Source organism: Ipomoea nil, unplaced genomic scaffold (assembly GCF_001879475.1).
Source record: "Ipomoea nil cultivar Tokyo-kokei standard unplaced genomic scaffold, Asagao_1.1 scaffold3069, whole genome shotgun sequence".
Classification (NCBI taxonomy): domain Eukaryota; kingdom Viridiplantae; phylum Streptophyta; class Magnoliopsida; order Solanales; family Convolvulaceae; genus Ipomoea; species Ipomoea nil.
The window spans coordinates 4,814,445-4,838,927 of NW_017619497.1; the positions used below are offsets into that span (position 1 = coordinate 4,814,445).

Sequence of the window (24,483 nt, forward strand, 5' to 3'; positions counted from 1 at the left end):
CACAACTCACGCACATTAAGCACATACAAAACTCACGCACCACGAACCTAAGGTTTTAAAAATGGTTCACTGTAAGTTTCACACAACTGACGCATTTTAAGCATACAAACCACGCACCTTAAGGACGAAAACAACGCACTCTAAGAAGGAAACTCACGCACCTTAAGTTTCAACAACTACTCACATTAAGTACAAACACACGCACCTTAAGTACAAAACTCGCGCATCTTAAGTAAAAAACGCACGCACCTTAAGTACAAAACGCATGCACCTTAAGCACAAAACTCACGCATATTAAGTTTCAACAACTACTCACATTAAGTACACAACCCACGCACCTTAAGCACAAAACTCACGCACGTTAAGCACAAGATTCACGTACCTTAAGTACAAAACTCACGCACATTAAACCACACGACTGCACGGAAACTTAATTATATATATATATATATATATATATATATATGTGTGTGTGTGTGTGTGTGTGTGTGTGTGTGTGTGTGTGTGTGTGTTGGAAAAATAGCATTAAAATGGCATAAAATGACATGTTAAGTGGCTATTTTGTGGTACAATTATCAGTGGTGTCCACTTCCGATTTGGATCGGGTCAAAGTGGATTCGGGTTTTTCGTAATGAGACGAAGAGATTGATATATTGTACGCTCAAAACGGATAATGGGTGAATGAGATATTCATTCTCAAAGTAGACCCATTGAGTTGGAAAATGTAAGGGAAAAGTGAGTTTTGTCCCACATTGATTTGGAAAGAGGATTTCACCCCCCTTTTATACAAGAGCTTTTTTAGAGCTTGTAGAATTGTATAGCATAGAGGCTCTCTCGCGCGGGGGGGGGGGGGGGGGGTGCAAATCAAATTCCAACTAGAGATGACTGATTCAAGCCCAGCCCGAGCTCGTGTGCGCCTGCACCTACGGGCACGAATGTCGTCCGGAAATTGGCTGGCCTTGCGGGCCGACTTGCGGTATCAGTTTTCTAAGCCACTTGACAGCTAGGTGGCCGAGAGCAACGCGAGGTTGAACAACACACACAACACAGAAAATTCTGTTCTTCCCAGCTCCAAAACTCTGCTCCTACACCTTTCTTGCTACTGTGTTTTGCCCGTGCTCTAGTTTGCCGGGTTCGTTCGTTTGGGTGCTCAAACGTCGAACCGTTGTACGTTTTATCCTGGGAAACCTAGGCCACAACGCTCCTAGCACTTTTGGGAGGTGGCAAATAAGGTTTTAAGGAAAGACAGGCACTTTGCCTAACTCGTACATTTCTTTCTTTCTTCTCCTTCTTTCTTGTTTTGGATTATGCTTTTAAGCAAAAATCCGTTCTTTCTTGTTAAATTGGAATTATAATCTAAGGATTATATTTTCTTTTGGTTGATATATATTGGTATATCTTTTTCATAGATATACATTTATATATAACCGTTGGGTCCGTCTTATATATATTTGTGTGTATATATATATTTCGGATATATATATTCAATAATATTTTATATATATTTCGTGTGTATATATATAAATATTATTTTACGGATATTAAATCGATTGTGGTTCATTATCTCCAACAATATATATATATATATATATATATATATATATATATATATATATATATATATATATATATATATATATATATATATATATATTATTCTTTTATAATAAATTTAAGTTAATATCACTAAATTATAAAACTTTTGATGCCTTCCCGCAGCTGTTATACACTAACTATACCAAATATAAATCATTACACTCTTGCCCACTTCCCTTCATGTGAGCCCCTCTTTTTTTGTTTTTCTATATTCTTGTGTATTATTTTTATTAAATATTACTTTTTTTTTTTTAGGATAATATTACATTTTTCTATTAATTTCATTCGAATTATAAATAGTTTTAACCTCCTTTTGTAACTTGGTGCTCCCATCATGACGCCACCCACCATCGCTGCCGGAATTGATGCATCTAGCCGTTCAAGTATTACTACTATTCAATATCTGTCCTTCAATTATTTCCTCTCTATATTATTAATTAAAATAATAAATTGGAACCAAGAAAAAGAAAAGATTTTTTTTTTTTTTTGGAAATTAAGAAAACGATAATACTATAATAGCAGTTGCACTACGTTACTAAATACGGAGTATAAATAAAGCAAACGAACGTTGTGATACATCGGATGCGTAGGTAAACAAAGGGGCCCACAAGGCCACCACACGACACCCGTCAATCTCCTATCTGATGGGGACCACGCTTTCATTTTCATCCCGACTCACCAATTCAATATATAATCGAGACAAATTTCGGACTAAATTTACTGATTCAGTAGATAATATTTAAGAGAAAAGATTAAGGTTTGAATCTTAGTAACAATAAAGTTAAATGCTCTATAGAATCGTAGTTGGAGATTCAACTTTTTGAGAAAGGAAACAAACTAAATCAAATTAGTTAAATATTTACTTTAATAATCATAGGGTTTTAAGTTTAATTTCTTTTTAGAATTTTTTGTTACCCTTACCTTCTTAGTTTGAACTGGTCTGTTATAATAATCTAGGTTAGTTTACCTGGTTAAGGGTACAATGCGAATTTAATTCAGAATGCATTTTTTTTTTTTTTAACTATTACTTGATGGTGTGTATTATGTAAACACTACTCTTGTATAATATTTCGCAAATCACAGATGAGAAGATAAGAGATAAACTGTGTTAGGTGCACTAAAAAGACCTAGTGCAATGGTTTCGAGCGAAAGATGTATTGACAATTCAATAATTAAATTCGTGATCTTTAAGTACGAGAATCACAGTCCATTCATCCAACCATCCAAAAGAAAATAATTTTCAATAGACAGATGCAGGTGCTTTCAATGTCTATTTAATATATATGTAGGCAGGGAACTGACTGCTAGAATCAAATGCAACAGCGGTCTGTTGCATTTTGCCCTGAGAGAGGGAGAACATAGACATAGTGCATAATTTTTTTTATTTGACTAAAAATGTCATTCTTGATTTCTGAATTATATTGACATCTCCATAATTAATTCCCAATTTCAAAAATTTTTGGTTGATATCTCATTGGTATCAAATATTAACCCTTGGTGGGGTGCTGACTCCAAGTAATATTAGTATTATTATTATTATTTTGAAACAATTAATAATAATAATAATTATTATTATTATTATTGTTTCAAAAAAATAATACTAAATTCCCAGCTCAAAACAGAGACTCCACATCCGTTCCTGACTTCCTCTGGAACATTCAACACAAACCCACATTGAAAGAAGACAAAATAACATTAGTCCGACATTATCAATATTTCATTTCTTGTTTAAAAAAAAAAACAAAAAAAAATAAAAAACGAAATTCTCTTGTTTTAAAATTTCACATAATATTGGTGAGGTAAATCACGCAAATTCAGTAGTTTCTTAAGTTAAAAGATTAGATTCGAATATTTACAAAAAGCCTACCAAATTAAATGTAATTTTTACATTAACGCTGTTAAGATTCAATCATATGTTTTTGTTACAATCTACTATCCAATATCTCATTAAACGGTTTGTGATGACATAATATTTCATTTGTTACATCATATAATTCCACACCACACAATCATTCAACTGCACTACTCTTTTTTTGTTTTCTTTCTTTCTTTCTGTAAACAGCTTTATCCTTCCTACTTTGAATTTATATTACAAATATCTCCTCAAGTAAATGTTACTGTCATCATCCATAAACTTTATATTTATTTGTCACTGCTAAAATAACTAAATAAATTTCTATAATAAAATAAAGTGAGAAAAAAAAAGGTGACAGAATTCATACATTATTATCCTTGCCTACAACGCCAAGAATGCTTATCTTTCAATTAGGTTATTATTATAAATAATGAAAAGCCCTTTACCAAACAGTACAGTTTAGTTATATTATGATGACAAATCCCCCAATGCCGTCCACTCCTCTCCGTGACCCACATGTCATGTTTTGTCAACCAACTTTGCAACGTGCCCAAATTATTCATACTTGTACAACTAGAAAAGTTTAAGCCACTTATTTCCAAAATAATCACACAAATTATTCATTTTCTCATGCACCCACCAAAAAAAAAAAAAAAAAAAAAAAATAGACATTACATATTATTTTACGTAATACCAATTAAATTTATACGTTTAAATTATAGTATTGTTTTTGTTTGCACAAATAGCTCTTCATTTGTGAATACGTGATAGATTATGAGCAAGAATAAATTTAGTTTTTGATGTTATATAGATTAACAAAGTAGTTTTTTAATAGGAATTAACAAAGTAGTTTAATGTTTGATATTCCTTGATTAATACATGCAATTCCTCATCCACAAACAAAGCATCAAGGAGATTAGGAATCAATAGTCATAATTAACAATGAAGAATCAAAGAATATATGATATAAGGTCTCTATTCAGTCACTTTTTCTTTCATTTCTTTATTTTCTAAAAAGAAAAAATTAATAATTCCATCACTTTTATGTATCAGCCACCGCACTTTGGGGTGGTGAATGGGGACAGAGGTCCCCTACACCGACACTAATCAATCATGCCAGCTAGGCATGCGAAGAAAAAATTATTAATAATTATATTAAAATAAGATTACTTTTTGAAAAACATAAACAAAGAATATAATATCCTACAATTTATGGATGAATCAAAACGGCGGTATGTATTAGAGCTCTGTCCGTTTCTACTCTATTCCCAACTCTGAAAATTTATATCATACACAGAAATAAACAAATAACTATACCCAAAAAAAAAAAAAACAAAAACAAAAAAAGGAAAGTGGAAATAAAGATTGGATTATTTTGGGGCAACATAAGACTAAAATAAGGTTATTGGCGTGTTTTCTGCAGCCTAGGCCCAATGGTTTTGAGTTCGAATCTTTTAACGGCGCCGGCAGCGTCCCGCATTGTGGTGTCCAGAACATACGGGATTCCGTCAACGGTGAGGCTTGTCGTGTTGACCAGTTTCCGGCAGGGTTCCCGCCGCTCGGCGATTGTCCCGTGGTAATGGAAATACATTATTTGCCCCTCCGTTTTATGCGTCGTCTTCCCCACCGTGTTCTGCGACATGTGCACCCCTGTCGCGAATACGTTCCGAGGTTGCACGGCGTATTTCCGGTCCCGTCGAATCCCCCTCTTCACGTCCTTGTACACCAGCTTCTCAAACCCCCATTTTCTGCAATTCAAACAATATTATATTACCTTAGAGTGCTGTCTCTGATACATGTGAGAGCTAGAACAGAATCAATTTATTCACTGAACAATCAAAGACTAGTCAATACAAACTACTAATTTTAACAATATATACCTGAAAGTTTTTCCGAAATCTTCACGGAGACAGAGCTTGTTAGACATGGGCATTTGCTCGATTGTGAACTGAGAGTAGCCGGAGAGAGAATCGAGGACGGATTTGAGAGTGCTCTTCTTGGGGACGAAGATGAACTCGTCCACATCAAAGAAGAACATCCATTTCGCCTGGAATTTGTACCTATGCAAGCAATCGTTGACGATAAGGAATTGATTGTGATAGTATCCGTCGAATCTTTCTTGATCCCTAATGTCCTGTAGCGTGACGTAGCCTTTCTCCATCCACGGCCGCAGAACCTCCATCACGGCCGGGTGGACGCCGCCGGCGTCGTGGATCACGAAATGCGACTTCTCGCCCAGCATTCTGACATGGTACGCCAGCCATTCCCGGACTCTCTGAGGATTCAGATTCCCGTACAGAGATGACCCACAGTACAGGTAATCGTACTTGGGCTGAGACTGGAATGATTTAGTGAAGTTGGAGAAATCCCGCGGCGTTTCCACGACGGCCTCGAAGGTGTCGGTTGTGTTGAAGTTAGTGTCGCCGCCGCCGTTGGTGGTGGCGTGGATCAGGAGCTTGCCGCCGCTGTCGGCGTCGCCGACGGGAAACGGGAACGTGCAGTTCACCACCACCGCCGTGTATATCCGGCCGTACCCCCAGTCAGGGAGAATCTTCTGGCCGGCGACGGAGAGGGAATCTTGCGATTTATCCGCCGGGACCCACTCGCACTCGTAACTAGGCTTTCCGAAAACGTGAAGCGGCTTAGAAGCTAATCCCATGACGGCGAAGGTGTTGTAGCCGCCCCTGTAGGCCGACATCAAAACAAAGTTATAAGCCGCGGAGCCGACCCCGCGGAACCCCCGTTTCACGACGCCGTTTCCAAGAACCTGATCTCTCTCCACCGCCACCCGCGGCGGCTGCAAGGCCGCGACGGTGGCATTCGAGACAGTGAAGTTGGACTGAAGGGCAGCGGAAAAAGACACAGCCGGCGGCGGGTTGGAAAGGCAAGAGCGCAGATCGGCGGCGGAGGAGAAAGTAAACCGAGCGGGGATAAACTGAAGAATAGTAATGATTGAAAAGAGGAATAACAGAGCCGTAAGAAGGATCTTGAGCTCCGCCGCGCAGTTCCACACCACCCCGACAAACATCTTCCTCTCACCGCCACCGCCACCGGCGCCGCCTTTCTCCTTAAACAACATTCTACGACACCTCCAATCCGTATTATAAAAGCTTTATCTCCAACCTCTAGAAGATCAGAGGAAGGGGAAGAGGAACAGGGCACGTAGAAGAAAACAAAAAAAAAAACCTGTCTTTCTCAATAATAGTGTATGGGTTGCATTAGGAATATGAAGAGCAGCTAGCTGTAACGCTGTAATGAGAATATGGAGTGGCTAATTGAAGGTGGTATTTGATGGCGGTTGGTGGAGGTGGCAACCTCTAAATAATTGTAAAATGGTCAATTAAATTGTGCTGGTCTTGTGCTTGGATACAGTTTAAAACCTCAGCTTCCTAGTATCTAATTAAATTAATCACAATATCGGGTACGAATTTAGCTCAATAGTTCAGTAAATCTTATTTAAGAGAAAATATAAAGGTTCAAACATGGACAGTGGAGATTATGTCTAAAATAGACAGATTCTTTATGCACACGACATTTGGCCATGTATGCTGAGCCATTGAGTCACTATAATTTATATTTTTCAAATATTCTGACGCGTTAAGGTGTGAAAGGGTCTTAAAATTGGGGATTTCATCTTTTGGGGAAGAAAATTAATCACAATTATCCATTTTAGGTTTACTTCACTATACCATGTTATATAAGACCAATGAATTTAAGTATTTAGCAACCAGAACTTACTGTAAATGTCAGATCATGTTGACCCAAGCTTTACCATTCTATTTCTGTTCATTATTATCTGATAAATAAAACTTATATATTTCGGCATTATTTTTAAATTATTAAATACAAAACGAAAGTACCAAAAAAAAAAAAAAAAACAAAAAAAGTTTTATAGTAACTATATTTAATACTCCGTCGTAAAAACTTTTTCGCATATTTTCTATAAGTAGAATGAGGCCTGGGAAGTATCATATTCTATTTTTAAATTTGAATTTCAAACTTAAGCGTTTTACTATTTTTATCAAGAGATTAGTGAAAAAATTAATTGCAAGCAGATATGTTTAACTGGCTTATATATCTGTAAATATTTATACACGGTCAACAAAAGAACTAAATTCATAAATTATGGCTTTTTTTTTTTTTTTTTTTTTTTTTGGAATAAAGGTCAAATAGGCCACCCAACTGCACACCAAATTGCAATTAGGCCATTGAACTCAAAAAGAATGCAATTGAGCCATTGAACAACACAAAAAAATGCAATTTAGCCCAAAATGACTTGTTTACCTGGTGTAGCAAGTTACCGATTTTAAAATTAATTTTTTTAAAATAATTGTTAATAAATAAATAATTAAAATATTTATTAAAAAAAAACTGCCGGAGACGGACCTCCGTCTCCAACCATGGAGACAAAGACCTTCGTCTCCATGGTCGGAGATGAATTCGTCTCCGGCCATGGAGACAAAGCCGGCCGGAGACGATTCGTCTCCGGCCGCAATTTTCTGTTTTTTTTTCTAATATTTTAATTATTTATTTATTAAAAATTATTTTAAAAAAATTAATTTTAAAATTGGTAACTTGCTACTCTAGGTAAATAAGTTATTTTGGGTTAAATTGCATGTTTTTGTGTTGTTCAATGGCTTAATTGCATTTTTTTTTTAGTTCAATGACTTAATTGCACTTTGATGTGCAGTTGAGTGGCCTATTTGACCCTTATTCCTTTTTTTTTTTTTTTTTTTTTTGGTTTTTTTTTTTTTTTCTTGGTAGAATTTGAATCTTGCAATTTGTGGTTATTAGCAAAGTAAAACTGATTAACATAATTTGAGTTCATTGTAGTTAAGTATAATTGAATTTCCTTTTTTCAATAATTATTTCAAATTGCATCATGGCCTAGGTTCATATTACCTCATGAACATGGACGGACTGACCCATGTGCATAAAAAGAATACAGTACACAAAAAATTCAGGTATATAAAAATAATATTACATATTCATAAAAAGGATACATGCCAATTGATCAATTGTCACTTAAACATAACACTTTTTATTTCTTTTGTAAAAATAAAACAAATATATAAAAGATTTCGTTCAAAATATTTTTCATTTAAATATTTTAGAAGATACTTATATTGATATTGTTGAGCATATAGTATATATAAACATAAATGTGCAATCCAACTTAAGTTGTTAGTTGAGATGGAGCATATGCTTCAATTTGGTATCAGAGTCATGCCAAAAGTCATGAGATTGAATCTCTGCGTCACCTGATTAAAAAAGTGTGCATATGCTTCAATTGATTTTTTTTTTTTTGATATATCATTTAATATTTTGTGATGAACTTCACATAGTAATTTTATGGAGATATAGTAATGAACTTATGAATTAACAATGATGTAACGATTTTATGTACCTACTCAATTTACGTACATATAGATTTATTTAAAAAAATAAAAATAATATATATCCATTGATAAGTGCCAAAGATGCTATGTTTATAGGGTGTTTATTAGGCATATTGTGCTATAATTAGAGTCCTTTCGGCCTAATTCATGTTTAAATAACTTAAGTTGATAAAAGTTGGGTTTAAGGACTAATTCTATTTGGCTTTGTAGAAAAATAGCAAAGCATTGTCATTTTCAGGGCATTTCGGCGACACTTCGGTAATCGGAGCATATCTCGAGTTAGGAGTGTCCAAATAAGGTGATTCAAGTGGTCATGGAAAGACAACTTCAAGGGCTACAACTTTGGTGAAGGCAAGAAGGCAAAATCCCAGCAGAAGAGCACAACGCAAGTCACAACGTTCATTGTGATGTGCGTTGTTAGGAAACAGAAAGTACAACGAATTTCTCAACGAACGTTGTGGAATTAGTTGTGAAGCCAGCGCGGAAATTCCAAATTTTCAGCCTATTTAAAGGCTTGTAAAGGGATTATTTAGGGATATCTCTTTTAGCTCTCTTACTACACTTTCATTTTAGCTCTCTTAGATTAGATTAGGGTTAGATTAGATTTCCATTTCATCAATTAGAATAGAATTCAATTGTTCTAGCTTGAAGACTACTTGATCTACATTGCTTCATGGATTACAACACTAGAGATCAAAAACTTGGGTGACATTTCTTCTCCTTATTCATATTTCATATCTAATGTGTGTTTGTGATCTATTGATGATTATGTATTGCTAGAATTCTAGAATTTGGATTGAGATTGGATTTAGATTGTGCTTTTATGCTTTGATTGAATGACTGATGAGATTGGATGCTTGAATGACTTGTATGACTATGTTGTAGAGGTGTGTATGATTGACCTCTCTCCACTGAGAGCTCCAATGGAGAGAAGGGTGTGAGAGTTGGAAATGAGCAAGAGATTTCCCTTCTCCTTAGTCTTACCCTTGCAATTCCCGGTAGTTCGGGAAGGAGACGGTAGACCGCCCACCAACCGTTTGATAGAATGTCTCACCCGACGTAGGGATCGAGAGACTAAGTCCTACGCGGCTTAGTATTAGGTGCCTTAGTTCTCCCTTAGTCTAGCCTACTCTTGCATCTCGTTCTTGACTACCGTTATACCAATGAAAGCATGATCCCAATTTCAATCTCGTCCAAATCCCCGTTTTATCTTCTAGTCTTACTTACTTTGTTTAGTTTAATTTTTTAGTTTTCCCATGCTTGCACAAACAAATTACCATACTCTCCTATCTAGCACCTAGCATATCTTGTTGACACATTGTGACAAAGGATTGTCTTGCAATTTACTTGCTCTGAACTGGCCATCCTTGAATTTGACACTCCGGAGTTCTACCATTCCCGTTTACACTTACACACATTTCCTCTCACTCAAATACACAAACATCATCCATATTGTATCATTTAATTAAGATATTTCAATAATAGATTTCTAATGATGTATTTTGTAAACATTAATTGTGTTTGTACAAAAAAAAATAAAAAAAAAAAAAAAAAAAAAAAAAAGAAGAAGATAAAAATAAATTTAAGTTAGGAAAAAATAGATATTCTTCCCAAAGTTAGGAAAAAATAGACATATATTCTGTGCATGTAGCAACATACACCATTCCTAAATTTTAAAAAATTGAGATTTCATTGAGTCCCGTTGATATTTTAAATTCCTCATTAGTCATTACTGGAAAAGGGAAAAAAAATGCATTGAGACAACATTGACCTCGTATGTATTTATTCTAAAAGAGCATTTAAATAGAGGATGATTTGCCATTTTTTGAGCATGTATTTATTTTAATTGACACTCAAATTTTGAGGATTATGAACACAAATTTAATCGAGGAAAAGTTGAAGATAGAGACCAAAGAAGAGAGTGGGTGGGGGTTTATTTATTCATTTCTCTATTTGTTGTAAAATTAGAGAATAGTGGTATAAAGTGGTTCGCTCAAATAGAAGGTCATAGGTTCGATTTTCATTGGAACGGTATTGACTCTTTGTATTTCAGTAGGTTGTGAATGTAGTAACAGACACAACATTGTAACAAAGTCAGGAGTATTAAATTTAAAAAAAAAAAAAAAAAAAGAACATGTTGTTATCCAAATTAGAGAAATGACTAGTGAATGAATTATTTTTTCTTTTTTTTTTTCAGTTTTAAAATTTTCATTTTTTAAAAATAAAGACCTATTTTTTCAATTACTAAAGGAATATTTAGTTTTTTTTTTTTTTTTTTTTTTTTTTTTTTTTTTTTTTTTTTTTTGTCAACATGTATTTCAGCATATTCTGATTCCGCACACAATCATAGTCCTCCTAATCATAATTCCTTACCCCTTTTCTTTTAGCAATATTATTATATTCACCCACTACCCTCCACCGCAGCCAATAAAAAAAAAAACACAGAAAAATAAAAGACAAAAACCAAAACAAAATTGCGCTCTTTGAAAAAGTTAATGACTAAATTTTATATATATAGTTGATTTAATTACACTATGTTTGTTTGTATGTACATAAATTTGCAACAGAAAAAGATAGGCAATCAAACCACTGGAGCAGTAAAAATTAATTCATTCTTCCCAAACTAGTAATAATAAATCCTACGAATATAATGGCACGGACCAGACATATTTAACTAGTTCAGTCGGAAGGACGCCAAGCTCTTAATGTTGTGACCTTGCTTTTAGGACATTAATCTAGTAAATAAGAAAGTACACTTAAAATGTGCTTCTAAGACTTAGTTGAGTTTAATTTTTATTACGAATATTGAAGGTTTAGATTTGATTTTTTTTTTTTTTTTTTTGTGTGCATAAAAAGATACATTTTAGTGTTAAATCTCGAAGCTTGATTGACTCAATTTAGAGAAACGTTAAGTGTCTAAAGTTTTACAAGATTTTTGCAAAGACAATTATGAAAGAGAAGGAAGAGAGAAGAGGAAAAAAAAATGTTGACAAGAATTTTTTGAAAAAAAATTAAATAAGAGAATGTACGCGTTTAGTTGATGCGTGCATTTGTCTAACGCACACATACACTAGTATCTTTTTTTTTTTTTAGGAATAAGGGTCAAATAGGCCATCGAACTGCATACGATAATGCAATTAGGCCATTGAACCTAAAAAACCAACAATTAGGTCCCTAAACTAATCAATTTCAAACAATTCTTCCAATTTGAAGGTTTCCAACAGGTCATCTCCCAAATTAATTATTTTTTAAAAAATAAATTTTAAAAATTAATTATTTTTAAATTATTATTATTTTTTTTTAAAAAAAAAAACCTTCCTGTTTTTTTTTTTAGTTGAAATAATTAATTTTTAAAATTTATTTTTTAAAAATAATTAATTTGGAAGGATGACCTGTTGAAAACCTTCAAATTGGAAGAATTGTTTGAAATTGGTGAGTTTAGGGACCCAATTATTGGTTTTTTAGGTTCAGTGGCCTAATTGAATTATCGTGTGCAGTTCAATGGCCTATTTGACCCTTATTCCTTTTTTTTTTTTTTAAGCAATGGGTCCCACCCAAAAAACTTGAACTTATAGGAGAAAAAATTTAAAATTGTGTAAAAACTCCATCCTCACCGGTTAAAAACCTCAGCTTAAGTTTTTTCATACGAAAATCCTCTCCAAGCAACTTCTGTTGGGGATGCTCTTATTTTCTCATAGATCTAAAGACGTATTCGGTATTCCTAAGGTTTAGGACATAATCCGATGACACTGGATTTTTTTATTTTTATTTTAGGAAAATACTACATGTACTCTCTTTTTCTACTCACAACTTGTACTTTCTCACACAAAATCTTGAGGTAAACATTTGTATTGGGTCACACATTAAAAAAGTAGCATATAAGTGTCCGCCACATCAGGAGTAAAATTTACAGGGTGTTTGGTTGGAGTGAATTTAAATTTCATTCCCACTTAATTCCAACCTAATTCCAAAGGCCACTAAATTCCTTTGTTTGGTTGGAAGGAATTGCAATTCTACTCATTTTCATGGAATTAAAATCCCATGCCCCCCTTGAAATTTTAATTCCATGGATTTTAGGAAGAAAAAAAAGATAATGATGAGACAAATTACCCCTCCCATTTTTTAACCTAAAATTGATGCCTGCCAATAACAATGGACATTTTGAACTTTAAACTATTTATTCCCTTTTAATTCCCATGTATACCAAACATTAGAATTGAAATTCTCAGTAATTTTATTCCTGTAAACCAAACACTGGAATTTAAATTCCCACTTTATTCCCAGTAATTTCCATGTAATTGCAATTCCTTTCTCACGTAATTCTCTCTCTCTAACCAAACGCTCTGTTAAGGAGTATGATTTGAGAGTCCATGTAGTAGAACTCTTTTTTTTTTTTTTTTATCAATTTTGTTTGGAAATAATAATAATAATAATAATAATAATAATAATAATAATAATGACAGTTAAAAGTGGTCATGTTTTGGTGTTGAAAGGTGAGGTGACACCTAACCAAACATTGTGTACTTTGTCGCTTTCTATTTGCTTTGGTATACTGAAACAAGTGTTTCTTGAGATCAATTAAAGCTACTCCGGTTGACTATTTTTTTGGGAAATACACAATATTATATTACAATTTCAAAACTGATGAAATTAAATTTCATAAATAATAAGACAAATAAATACCTAACCTATAAACATTCAAAGTGAAATTAAGTTTTTTTTGTTTGTTTGTTTGTTTTTTTTTTTTTTTTTTTTTTTTTTTTTTTGGTGGTTGTGTATTAACCAATAGATTAGAGTCATACTCTGAATGTTTATCACAATAAAAATAATGGTTAGTAGCATCAAGAAGACTGATATATACTAATTTTTTTTTTTTTTTTTTTTTTTTTTTTTTGGTTTGAAAACACCTTTTCTTCTTATATTATTTATTTGCTTTACACGTTGAGAAATGTGTAAATTTATGAGTGGGTAATAATAAATAAAAAAGTTTATAAATTTATAGAAGGAAATAATATATTTTTCATTCATATAAAAAAAAGAGATGATATTTTTAGTCCATAAGTTATATATATGGGCTATGTTTGGCAAACATAGCTGAAAAGGTAGTTGAAAGCTAAGAGGCTATAAGCTAGAAGCCGAAAATTGAAGAGTTGTTAATTAACTAGCTTGATTATGCTTAAAAGTGTTTAATAAAATTAACTTTTTGATAAGCTGATAAATGTAAAAAGACTAAAAAATACATTTTCATAAAATTTAAATAATGTGATTATTATATTGTTTTTATATTATTAAATATATGAGATATATATTAAATTAAAACAAAAAGAAAAAAGTTTTAAAATTGATAAGGGTAAATGACGTCATTTATTTATGAACTGACGATTGGAGTTAGAACTTTAAAGGAGTTGCTGGACGATGAAGCATTGCAAAAGGAGATAAATAAAAATATAGGAGAAGAGAAAATGCCAAAACGATTTTAATTGAGCCGGGTAAAAGATGTCATTTATTTAAAATATAAGGATAAATATGGAGAAAAAAAAAGTTAGAAAGCCCCTAATTTATTTTTGAAACGCTACCAAAAAGAGCTTATAACTTATTAATAATAAGCTCGGCCAAACAGACTGTAAAATCAAAGCTTATGTTGTTGGAGGTATAAAATTAAGCATTTTTACTTTTTTAGTCTTGCCGGAAGGAAATTATTGAATGATTAACAAAAAAAAAAAAAAACAATTAATGAACCCTAAATTTGGTAAGATCTGTTTAGTCGTTTGTATAATCTTCTTCATTTTACAAAATATTTTGACCAACTTATATTATTCCAAGTTAAAAAAAAAAAATGTGAGAAATAATCAATTTTGTAACTATTTTTTATTTTAACGTTAAACTGATTTTCACATTTTTTAGGAGTAAAGACATTTTTGGTCCTAGACTTATAGTGGCACGGACAATTTTAGTCTTCTTTAAAAAAATCAAACAATTTGTGGACACTGTTATTGTGACAAGGACAATTTTGGTCCTCCGTCAATATTCCCGTTAAATGCTCCGTTTGAGAGGGGGTAATTGTGTCTTTTCAACATTACCCTCTTCATTAAGTGCTCTCAATCCACATAGAACTCATACCCCGCTGGGGAGGGCCTATCCCGGTGAGCCAAAAGGGCGGTGGGTCGGTGAGTCTGACCGCCAAAGCCTGCATAAGCGCCAGCCACTGCATCCCTTGCTTCAAGCTGAAGTCGATGACGTGGACTCGGCTGCAATCCGTGAAGGTCTCGAGAATCGCTTGGTTAGCCGTGAAGTGCGCGAATTTCAGGTAGAGGCATGTCTCGTAAAAGTGCATATGGAGGTCGTCTGTGTAGGAGGATTCCAGGGTGTATTGTGGTTTCTCCACCACTAAAATCAGATCCAGCTGAGGATTTCTGTCTTTGGTATTACCGAAAATAGCATCGCCTGGAATCACCCTCAAATCATCATCGGAAATCCTCCTATTACCATTTTCGTTGTGCTTATTACTGGAAAAGCTTAATATTGGAAGATTCGCCGGTGAGCATCATCTCATCGCCGACAGCGCTACAGGAAGACTGCAGGGAAAGCACGTCGAAATTGGGGGACGAAGAGGAGGCGTTGAACTCGGAGAACATGCTTTGGATCCAGCCGGTGAGATCAGAAGGGTTGTAGTGAACCGTAGAAGACGAAAGATGGGAAATCCCGTCTTCCCGACCATCTCTAGCTGCTCAAGCTTTTGAGCCACGTCTGCCATATCCGAAGTCTTCACCTTGTAGCCCAACACCGCCAGTAGCTCATCCATTCTGGCATCCAGCGGATGTTCTTCCCAAATCTTGCCTTTACCCATTGAAGACCTCTCCACCTTGGGTCGATCGCGTTCCCTCTTCATTCTACTCTGTGATTTCAAAGAGTTGAGAAATTTACTGCGGATTTCTGCTCAACAAAGCCAGATCATTTCATGTGAGTTCCTAAGCTTTTCAATTTCTAGGTTTTTGCTCTACAAAGCCAGATTATTTTCTCTAGTTTCTATGGATTCGAGAAAAAAAGAGTGTTTGTGACAAAGGCGCAAGCTTCAAGATAGCAAAGAGAGAGAAATGTTGAAAAGACGCAATTACCCCTCTCAAACGGGGCATCTAACGGGAATATTGACGGAGGACCAAAATTGTCCTCGTCACAATAAGAGTGTCCACAAATTGTCTGATTTTTTTAAAGATGACTAAAATTGTCCGTGCCACTATAAGTGTAGGACCAAAAATGTCTTTTACTTTTTTTTTTTTAGTTATGAATAAAGTAAGTCAATTAAAGCATTTTGTAGGAAGAAAAATACTAAAAAAATTGATAAAAAGATTTTTACAAAATTAGTGCTCATGCATTTTTCCTTTAAACAATATTTGTCAAATAAAACTAAAAACACAACATAAATAAATAAAAAATAATGAACTAATTTCACACCACATATATGATATATATAACTTAAAGCACTAAAAAAAAAAAAAAATACTATTCCCTTTGAAAATAAAGTAGGGGAAACGTGTTTACACACAAAACACGCCATGCTGTCTATCAAGACCAAAGCTGGCCATGAGAGCGAGTGACGCTTCTCCATCTGGCTGCAGCCTGCCGTCAAGCTGCGCTATTGCGCCAATCTTCCTGTAGCTAGTCACAGGGATGAAGTTTAGGAACAATGGCACAAGATTGAATCTCATCAGCGACATTGTGGAGTAACTAAGTGAGGAGGACTCAAAGGTCTAGCTTCTGTATTCAGCTCAGTTACCATGATTTACATTCTTTTAAATGTTCTGTCGAACCGGAACATGAGACGCTCTTGCCTCTTGAGATTGAGAATCTTTTGAGAACAACATATTATGACCCTAACTGATAAATGATTGCAAAGATATAAATTAGACTAAATTGTTTATAGCTGATTAATTTTAATTAAGAAGTCTAATATTTTACTTTTACAAATTAAATTTAAAATTTTATAATTACTAAATTAACCGTGTGACTGACGTGATTAGAATTGCCTTGCAGATGCCTTCTTTGTTGTTTATACCTTACGATGGATTAAGGCGGGTTGACGGTGGAAACGATCTGAGTGGTCTTACCCTCCTTTATTACAATTATTAATCCATACCATTGAAATTTGAAATGATTGATAACAATAAAGTTTTAATTAGTGTGATTATTGTGAAATGACTAATCAACTTCCATTATATATTTATGAATTAATTGTCGGATTTGTATAGCACGAAACACGCGTACGATAACTTGTTCTCGTTATTCAACTCCTTTCAACTTTGAACTCCCACAAGATATTATGGATGGCCACATCTCGTTCACAACTTCTTTGATTTTTTATTTTGAAAAATTACATATTATGAGCAAAGCCAATCACTAAATTTAGCGGTGTCAATACTATATTAACTTATTTTTTTTCCATCTATAATTGATAATTCTCTTATGAAAATCAAGTTTTGACAAAATCACATTGTTATGTAAATATTTTATTGGGACCTACATTAAAAATGTAACTTATCAGAACCTGTCACATAAAAAGCAAAATTATAAGAGTAAAATTTGAGACTACGTATACTAAAACTCATATTGAATATAATAGTAGTGCAATTCGTAGATTACCGCTTTCAACATCGGAGTGGGTGACACTGTCTGACTTTGAGTTTGGTATTTCAGTGAATACAACCTCACATGTCCCCATTACGCATTCAATTCAACCATTCTCAAAACTTGAAAGTGAAATCACATACTGTACAAAGCTAGAAGAGTACGTGATGCTGTTTATCTTCTCAATTATATAAGAAGACAAATTCAACAGCTGTTCCTGGCGTCAGGTTAGCCTTAACATGTAGGCAGTATATGCCGTATTTAGAATAAGAGATCAAAGTTAAATTTTGATAACAATAGTATAAAAATTATGCGTAAAATATGCCAATGCCTTGTCTACACTGACATTTAACTTTATCTATTGAGCAATTGAGTTACTGTGATTTGATTTTTATCCCAACTCAAATCATAGGCGGCTGAGCTTAGTTTTCTCTTGGTTTTCCTTCACTTTTTTTTAGCTTAGATTAGCTTAGGTTTACATTTCCAACTCATTGCCCAAGCTTGTAACAAGGATGAGAGGGGATTTAACTTCAAATTTCACATCATTTCAATAGAGAAGCTTTTCTTTCCCTTCTTTTATTTTCTTATGGAATGTTTATGCTTTACCCTTATACTTTTGTGTTCTTTAAGCTATTGAATCATGAGTAGTTAGTTTATGGGCTTGAGATAAAGTTGTATTATCTATATTGATGCTTTATTTATGATTAATGCATAATGGGTAAAATTCTAACCTACGGTTCATGTGTTTATGAGTGTGTTTTGTTTTAATCTGGTTAATGTTTGGTGTACACATTCATTAGCATGTATTTGGGGGATTATTTGTCTTAACGAGAATTGAGTGATAAATCCGAGCCACTCCTTGCATAACCTAATTTCCTCCCATGAAAATAGAAGAAATTGGGGGCTTTAGATGCTTTATGTGCTTGATTGACTTGGAATTGATACACTATGAGAATGAGACAATTCTTTGTTCTAATCATTGTTTATTTGGTCACGGAAGTGGTGTTAAACTAGGATACTTACCTGCATTCCCGTTTGATTCCTTAGTTAGTTGTTCTCCCTAATCCCATAGGTTCTTGAAGCATAAGATAATGTCCCCTAGCTTGAGTAGTCATATTTCTTTATTTCGTGTTTATCTCTCTTTTATATGTGTTTATTTCCTTTCAAATACTGTAGGCACACAATATTAACCGATTAAGATTTGATGACCATGTATTGTATTCACAAATTCCTTATACAGTTGTTATGTGTTTGGACTTAGAAACACAATTTATATTCTAGAAATTCACAATTTCAATACTAAAAATACACAATTTATACGCTGTTTAGGACCATGATCTATCTTGCACGGTGAACCCTGGTCCATGGTGTAGATCATAGTCATAGTATAATGATTGTATTTACAAGAGATATTTGTATTTTTAATAGTTGATGATTAGATCTAATTGATTTTGAATTCCGGGAATCAAAAGTGCATTGATAAAACACAATAGTTAAGGGATTAATTAAAATTAAAATGTACCCATATTTACAAGAATCAAAGTGATAAAAGAAGAAAAAAAAAAAAAAAAAAGACAAGTTGTAGAAATTGTTGTTAGGGGCAATGGAGAAATTAAGAATGATTTGATTAGTGTAAACCAATGAAGATTAAGTGTATTTTTATGTGTCAGTCTGGTCTTTTCCAACAACCTATTTGCTGGACCGAAATTAAAGTTAAAAATAATATATACAGCAACAATTAAATCTAGAGAAAGCTCATCATCATATATTCATATTCCTTTCCATATATGTATATATAATTCGTCCTTAGCTTCATGCATCCACGCATGCACGCACAACGTCCATGATTGGAGCTTGGCATACGGGGCACTTCCCATCACCCCACTGTAACTCCTGGGCACACTTGTAGCACGTGATCATATGTCCACATCTGAAAACCGCAACAACAGATAAAGTGTTTCTGTCTCAACTAAAAGTTTAAACTAATAACGGGACTGCAGAATTACCTGTAAAGTAGAGCATTGACTACCATCTCGTGGCACATAATGCAGTTCCGTTTGCTTTTGCATTCATCAACTTTGCTTTTGCATTCATCTTCGCTGGGGACCTTTACGTTATCTTTACCTGCATTGAAAGGATATATATGATATTTACAATAATCTGGGATTATCAAGTTGGTAATCAGGATAATTGTGTATACTGGGATAATATAAGCTTACCTAACTGATTAAACGCGGATACAACCTCGTCCTTGATCGAATTCTGTAGTTTCACTTGCATGTCTATGCAGCTGATGAGTGCTCTTCGTATTTCCGACATCTCTTGATGGAGTTGCTCCATGTGTCCCATTAGTCCATGTATGAGTTTCATTTCCTATAAACACAGCCAAATTCGTCAGACTGTTGACTTAATAATGATAATGTTACAATTAAGTTTGATTCCCAGCCAGAACGTCGACCTATTGACCCTCTTGATTTAAACTGGTCCAGTAGGTTGATTGTCTTTTGACGGCTAGGGTTTGCACATACTCGGATAGTGACAGTAACTCACATTTTCTTGGGAGAAAAAGGTGGATGATTGGAATTGAGGTAAAGCGGTTGATGCCATCTGATCATAATCATCCCTAATGTCACATTCTTGATTATTGCTCCAAGTTTGGGTGGAATCGTTACCATCTCCATACTCGTCCTCTTCTTGACAAGTTTTTCTTTCTCCACCACTCTGAACTCCCTCTTCCACTGCCTTTTCGCCCTTGTTGTCAGTCACTTGTTTCTGTATCTCATGGTTCTCTGGGGGTGATTGTTTTTGCGAACGAGTCATCATGAGTTGATCTATTTTGTCTCGCAAACCACCTGAAAGAAAATTGGAAACACTTTTCCTGCACACACATATGTATATACAGTAGTAATGAACAAGAAAATTAACGTCTCTTATAATTCAATTGGTATCAGAGCTTAGGTTGTACATACTTACCTTTGGAGCAGTTGTTGTAAGTCATTATTGAAGTAAGGGTCAAGCATCTCTTGATATCTTGCTTGCCTGAGATCTTCCCATTCGCTGCGTGGGCGGGAAACATCATTAATCCATTCATGGCTGGCCTCCTCCTCATTAGAAATTACTCGTTTCTGGACATCTTCTTGATGATGATGATGAGGCTGGAAATGGAGGCGTAGTCGATCCCATCCGTTGTGTGTGTGCTGGGAAAAGTCTCTTATCCAGCCCCAGTCGTTTTCATCCCAATCGTTCGTCCATTCGAGGCTATTCCTTTGTTGTTCTTTCACATTACTCCCAGTTTCTTCACTTTTGCTACAGGCTGAAGGTTTTGTTGTTTCTGCCGCAGCTTCTGTTAGCTCAGGGATCACTACCTGCAACGCCCTTTCAGCCTTGCTGGGTTTCTTTGAACTCTCTTTGGGACTAATATTTGAGTCAGTTTGTTGACAGTTTTGGCAAACTTTAATTTGATCAGATTTGGTAATGTCTTTGCTGCATTGATTTGATAGGTCAGTTGTGGCTTGAGTATTTATTGTTTCCACAGGCGGCCTTGTTTTCTCACCCGCTTCGCGACCACCTTGTTGATGATGATGATTCTCTTCTTGCTTTGATGTTGTTGAGGCATTAGTATTATTCTCCTTCTTCTCTTTCTTCTCCCTCTCCTTCATTGAATTTTTGCGCTTGCAAGTGGGAATTGCAGGTCTACTATTGCAGGTGTCTGGGCTGTTGCTGCAGTCAGCTTCTTTGGAAGTTGGTTTTGAGTCTGTTTTGAATTTCTCCCTAAAATTTGTATCACCTTAGTTGCATTATATATATATATATAACAAGATTTACGTGGTTTGAAAAAGTGCTTGATTATTGAGATACCTGAGATGCATTATAGAGGACTGAGTGCATTTGATTGATTGAGGCGACATGCAATTAGTGGGTGCTGAATCTTTCACTTCCGTCTCGCGTCTTAGGAGCTTAAGCTTCAACATAGCCTGATGGATTTTGGAGTGAAGCATAAGAAGATGGATATATAAATCTCCATTAAAGTTAACTGAGAAATGAATTGAAGATTTTCAACTAAAAACTTAAGCTGATAGTTGGATTGCACATTAATGATTATATGCTCAACAAGAAATAAGAAGTTGACCTGAATGCGGCCTTTTTGCTGGAATTTGGATACGGCTTTGCGCCCTGAAATACTTTCGAGCTCTCTCACTCTTTCTCGCTCCATTTGCATAAGCAAGTCGGTGAACGCCCGGCGGCCTCTGATCTTGCGAGGCGACGAGGGGATGAGAGGGCATAAACAGCCGTGCTCCGACGCGGAGGTTTTGACACGGGGCAGCGGCGGCGCTGCTTCATTCATTGCGGCGGCGTTGGCGCTGGTGTTGTTGTGGTCGCGGTCGTGGCTCTCTTCGCCGCCGCTGGAGGTGAGTTTCTTGATGATGTCTATTACCCTCACCCTCTCGCTCTCCGTCGCGTCGGAATCTCTCCCGCGAATCGACGGCGGCGCGCTCATCACCCGCCGATCCGATTCCCAGTCCGCGAACGAAGAGTCGGCGTCGTTCGTGGGCGTGTCGGTTCCATCCGAGGATTCATCGCAGGCCACGGAGCTGGCCGGAGCGGGAGGGATCTCCACGTTCTCCGATAGCAACGTCGCCGCCGAGTTAGTTCTGGTGGAGCAAGTGGAGGAACTATTGGTCAGCTGCGGCTGCGGGGTCTTCTTCTCCGCCTCGAAATCTTTCCATCTCTTCACGATTGAAGACACCACCCTCTGAGCCTCCAACCCTTCATTCTCTTCTTCCCTTCTCCCCGACGACAACACTTTCTTCCTAGCTCTCTCCCAATTCTCAGAACCACTCTTCCCGCCGCCGCTCTTTTTCGGGCTCTTTTGATCTTCTGCAGCATTACCATTACTATTACCATTATCATTACTATTACTATTACTATTCCGATCGTTATTATTATTATTATTATACTGCGGTTTATGAACCCACAAGTCCGTGAGGTCCACAACCTTTTCGTCGGCGTCGGCGTTGGACTTTCTCGGATCGCCGGAAATACAAGAATGCACCAAATCCTTGAGATTATCCGGGAAAGAGTTGGACCCTCCAGAACTGCAACGCTCCCGGCGGCTGTGATTCCTCATCACGCATCCAAACGAGGCAGGTGAAGAGGAGGACGCGACTTCCACTTGAGAAGAGGCCATTTTATTTTTCCCGCAATTCAAATAAACAAGAACAATTAACAATGGCGGATTTCCAGGGAAGACAACGACGACGATGAAAGGATATCAAGAAACCAACCCATCGCCGGGTACGCTTCAAATAACAAAAAGACTGAAACCGGAAACAAGCTAAGCTAAATAACGCTACCTAAGAATCCATATATTCAGAGCATGCATGCAGCGAATTAAAGTTTAATTTGTGTAAGGTAAAGGAGGAAGACGATATGATATGATGCAAATTTCCCTCAAACTAACATTCATTCATCAACTGGAAAAAACTGGCAATTAGGAATTGGATTAGAAGAACCTAACGTTAACTGCCCCATTGTTGTTGTTTGTCTTTGGATAGGATTGGAAACTAACATTGGAATTGAACCTACGCCCTAACAAACTGGGATAAACTGCATGCAGAGATGGATTCAGGGATAAACAGAAAGAGAGAGAGGTACAAAATGCCGACCGCTCAATCTTCCTCCGATCAATTCGTGGTAGACTCTCATGCAAACACACGAGGATACAATTTGAAATTTATTTTTTTTATTACTTCCCTTTGGTGGATGAGAATCCAATTCGGATTTCTCATTAACTTCTAACTTTTTATATTTTTCATAATCTTACTTTATAAATACTTTTACTAAAAATGTCCATTCTTATAAATGGTAAGAATTGAATGATCATGATTATTATTATTAATTTAGTCAACTTAAATTCAAATTTTCAAACCGCTAGACTTTCAATTTTACTAAAGACTTCGAAGATTAAGGAATAAAAGTTTAATTTATTCTAAGATCGAGAGATATCCTAACTATTTGGTATGTTAATTGTAGCGGTTCATGAAAATAACATGTTTTAATTGACGTCAACTGACACCAACTTTATAGTCAATGTTTCAACCTCCAAACCTTTAAGCGGTATTTATTTTTGGGATAAGGGTTAAATAAGCCTTCAAAATTTTTTAAAAACAAAAAAACAAAAAAAAAAAAAAAACCTAATTAAAAAAAAATAAAAACTTATCGGCAAGTTTAGAACGGAGAAGCCAAATGACTTCTCCATCCGTTACAGAGAAACTCGCAAGCTACTTCGTCCATGTCGAACTGGATGGCTCCGTCCAGTTCAACATGGACGAAGAAGGAATGGTAGCTGCTACCATGACATTCTGTTTTTTTTTTTTAAATGTTAAATATAATTATTTTGATTTATTATTTTAATAATTTTTAAAAATATTAATCTATGTGGCATGTGACTTGAATGTAACATGTTATCATAAGTCAAATTAGTTAATTGTACATTTTTAATAAGTGTCAATGTTCAATTGAATGTTTTTTTAGTTTGAGAATCTAATTGCATTTTAGGGTCCGTTTAGAAGGCAAGAAAATGATTTCTGGAAAATGTTTTATAGAAAATGAGTCATTTTTCAGAAAACATTCTCCTTTCCGGTGTTTGGCTGCACAACGGAAAATTGTCTTTGTATGTTTGGTTCATTTTCCAGAAAATGAATAGAAAATGATCAAAATTGTATACTTCAATACTTTTTGTTTTTTTTGTTTTTTTTTTTTTTTTTAATTTTATACCCTGATGTGTTCTTCTACTACTTCTTCTTCCTAAAATTTTATGCTCTATTGTTCTTCTTCTTTGACTTCCAATTCAGAAAATAGAGTAATTCAATCAAAACAAGTAAGCACATGAATCCAAAACAACTACTTCCATTTCTACACAAATCAGAGCAATTGATTTCACAAATCAAAAATAAAATAAAATACTGAGAAATATTAAAAAAAATCAAAAATAAAAAACATCTTCATCAC

General features: G+C 35.0%; 3 protein-coding genes across 3 annotated transcripts; all 3 read right to left on the reverse strand.

Moving 5' to 3' along the window:
- Positions 1 to 4,604: 4,604 nt before the first annotated feature.
- LOC109165610 (galactan beta-1,4-galactosyltransferase GALS3-like) lies at positions 4,605 to 6,712 on the reverse strand. Its single transcript, XM_019314452.1, has 2 exons — positions 5,332 to 6,712; positions 4,605 to 5,199 (listed from the first exon to the last, which is right to left on the reverse strand). Exons 1-2 carry the CDS (start codon positions 6,528 to 6,530, stop codon positions 4,854 to 4,856), a joined length of 1,545 nt encoding a protein of 514 aa, XP_019169997.1. The 5' UTR covers positions 6,531 to 6,712; the 3' UTR covers positions 4,605 to 4,853.
- Positions 6,713 to 14,938: 8,226 nt separating this feature from the next.
- Positions 14,939 to 16,565, reverse strand: LOC109164779 (DELLA protein GAI-like). Its single transcript, XM_019313328.1, has 3 exons — positions 16,421 to 16,565; positions 15,528 to 15,783; positions 14,939 to 15,329 (listed from the first exon to the last, which is right to left on the reverse strand). Exons 1-3 carry the CDS (start codon positions 16,563 to 16,565, stop codon positions 14,939 to 14,941), a joined length of 792 nt encoding a protein of 263 aa, XP_019168873.1.
- A 2,534-nt stretch (positions 16,566 to 19,099) lies between these two features.
- Positions 19,100 to 22,660, reverse strand: LOC109164780 (serine/threonine-protein kinase pakD-like). Its single transcript, XM_019313329.1, has 7 exons — positions 21,602 to 22,660; positions 21,331 to 21,446; positions 20,446 to 21,243; positions 20,023 to 20,350; positions 19,692 to 19,845; positions 19,479 to 19,596; positions 19,100 to 19,402 (listed from the first exon to the last, which is right to left on the reverse strand). The coding sequence occupies exons 1-7, from the start codon at positions 22,658 to 22,660 to the stop codon at positions 19,285 to 19,287; spliced, it is 2,691 nt and encodes an 896-aa protein (XP_019168874.1). The 3' UTR covers positions 19,100 to 19,284.
- Positions 22,661 to 24,483: the final 1,823 nt, after the last annotated feature.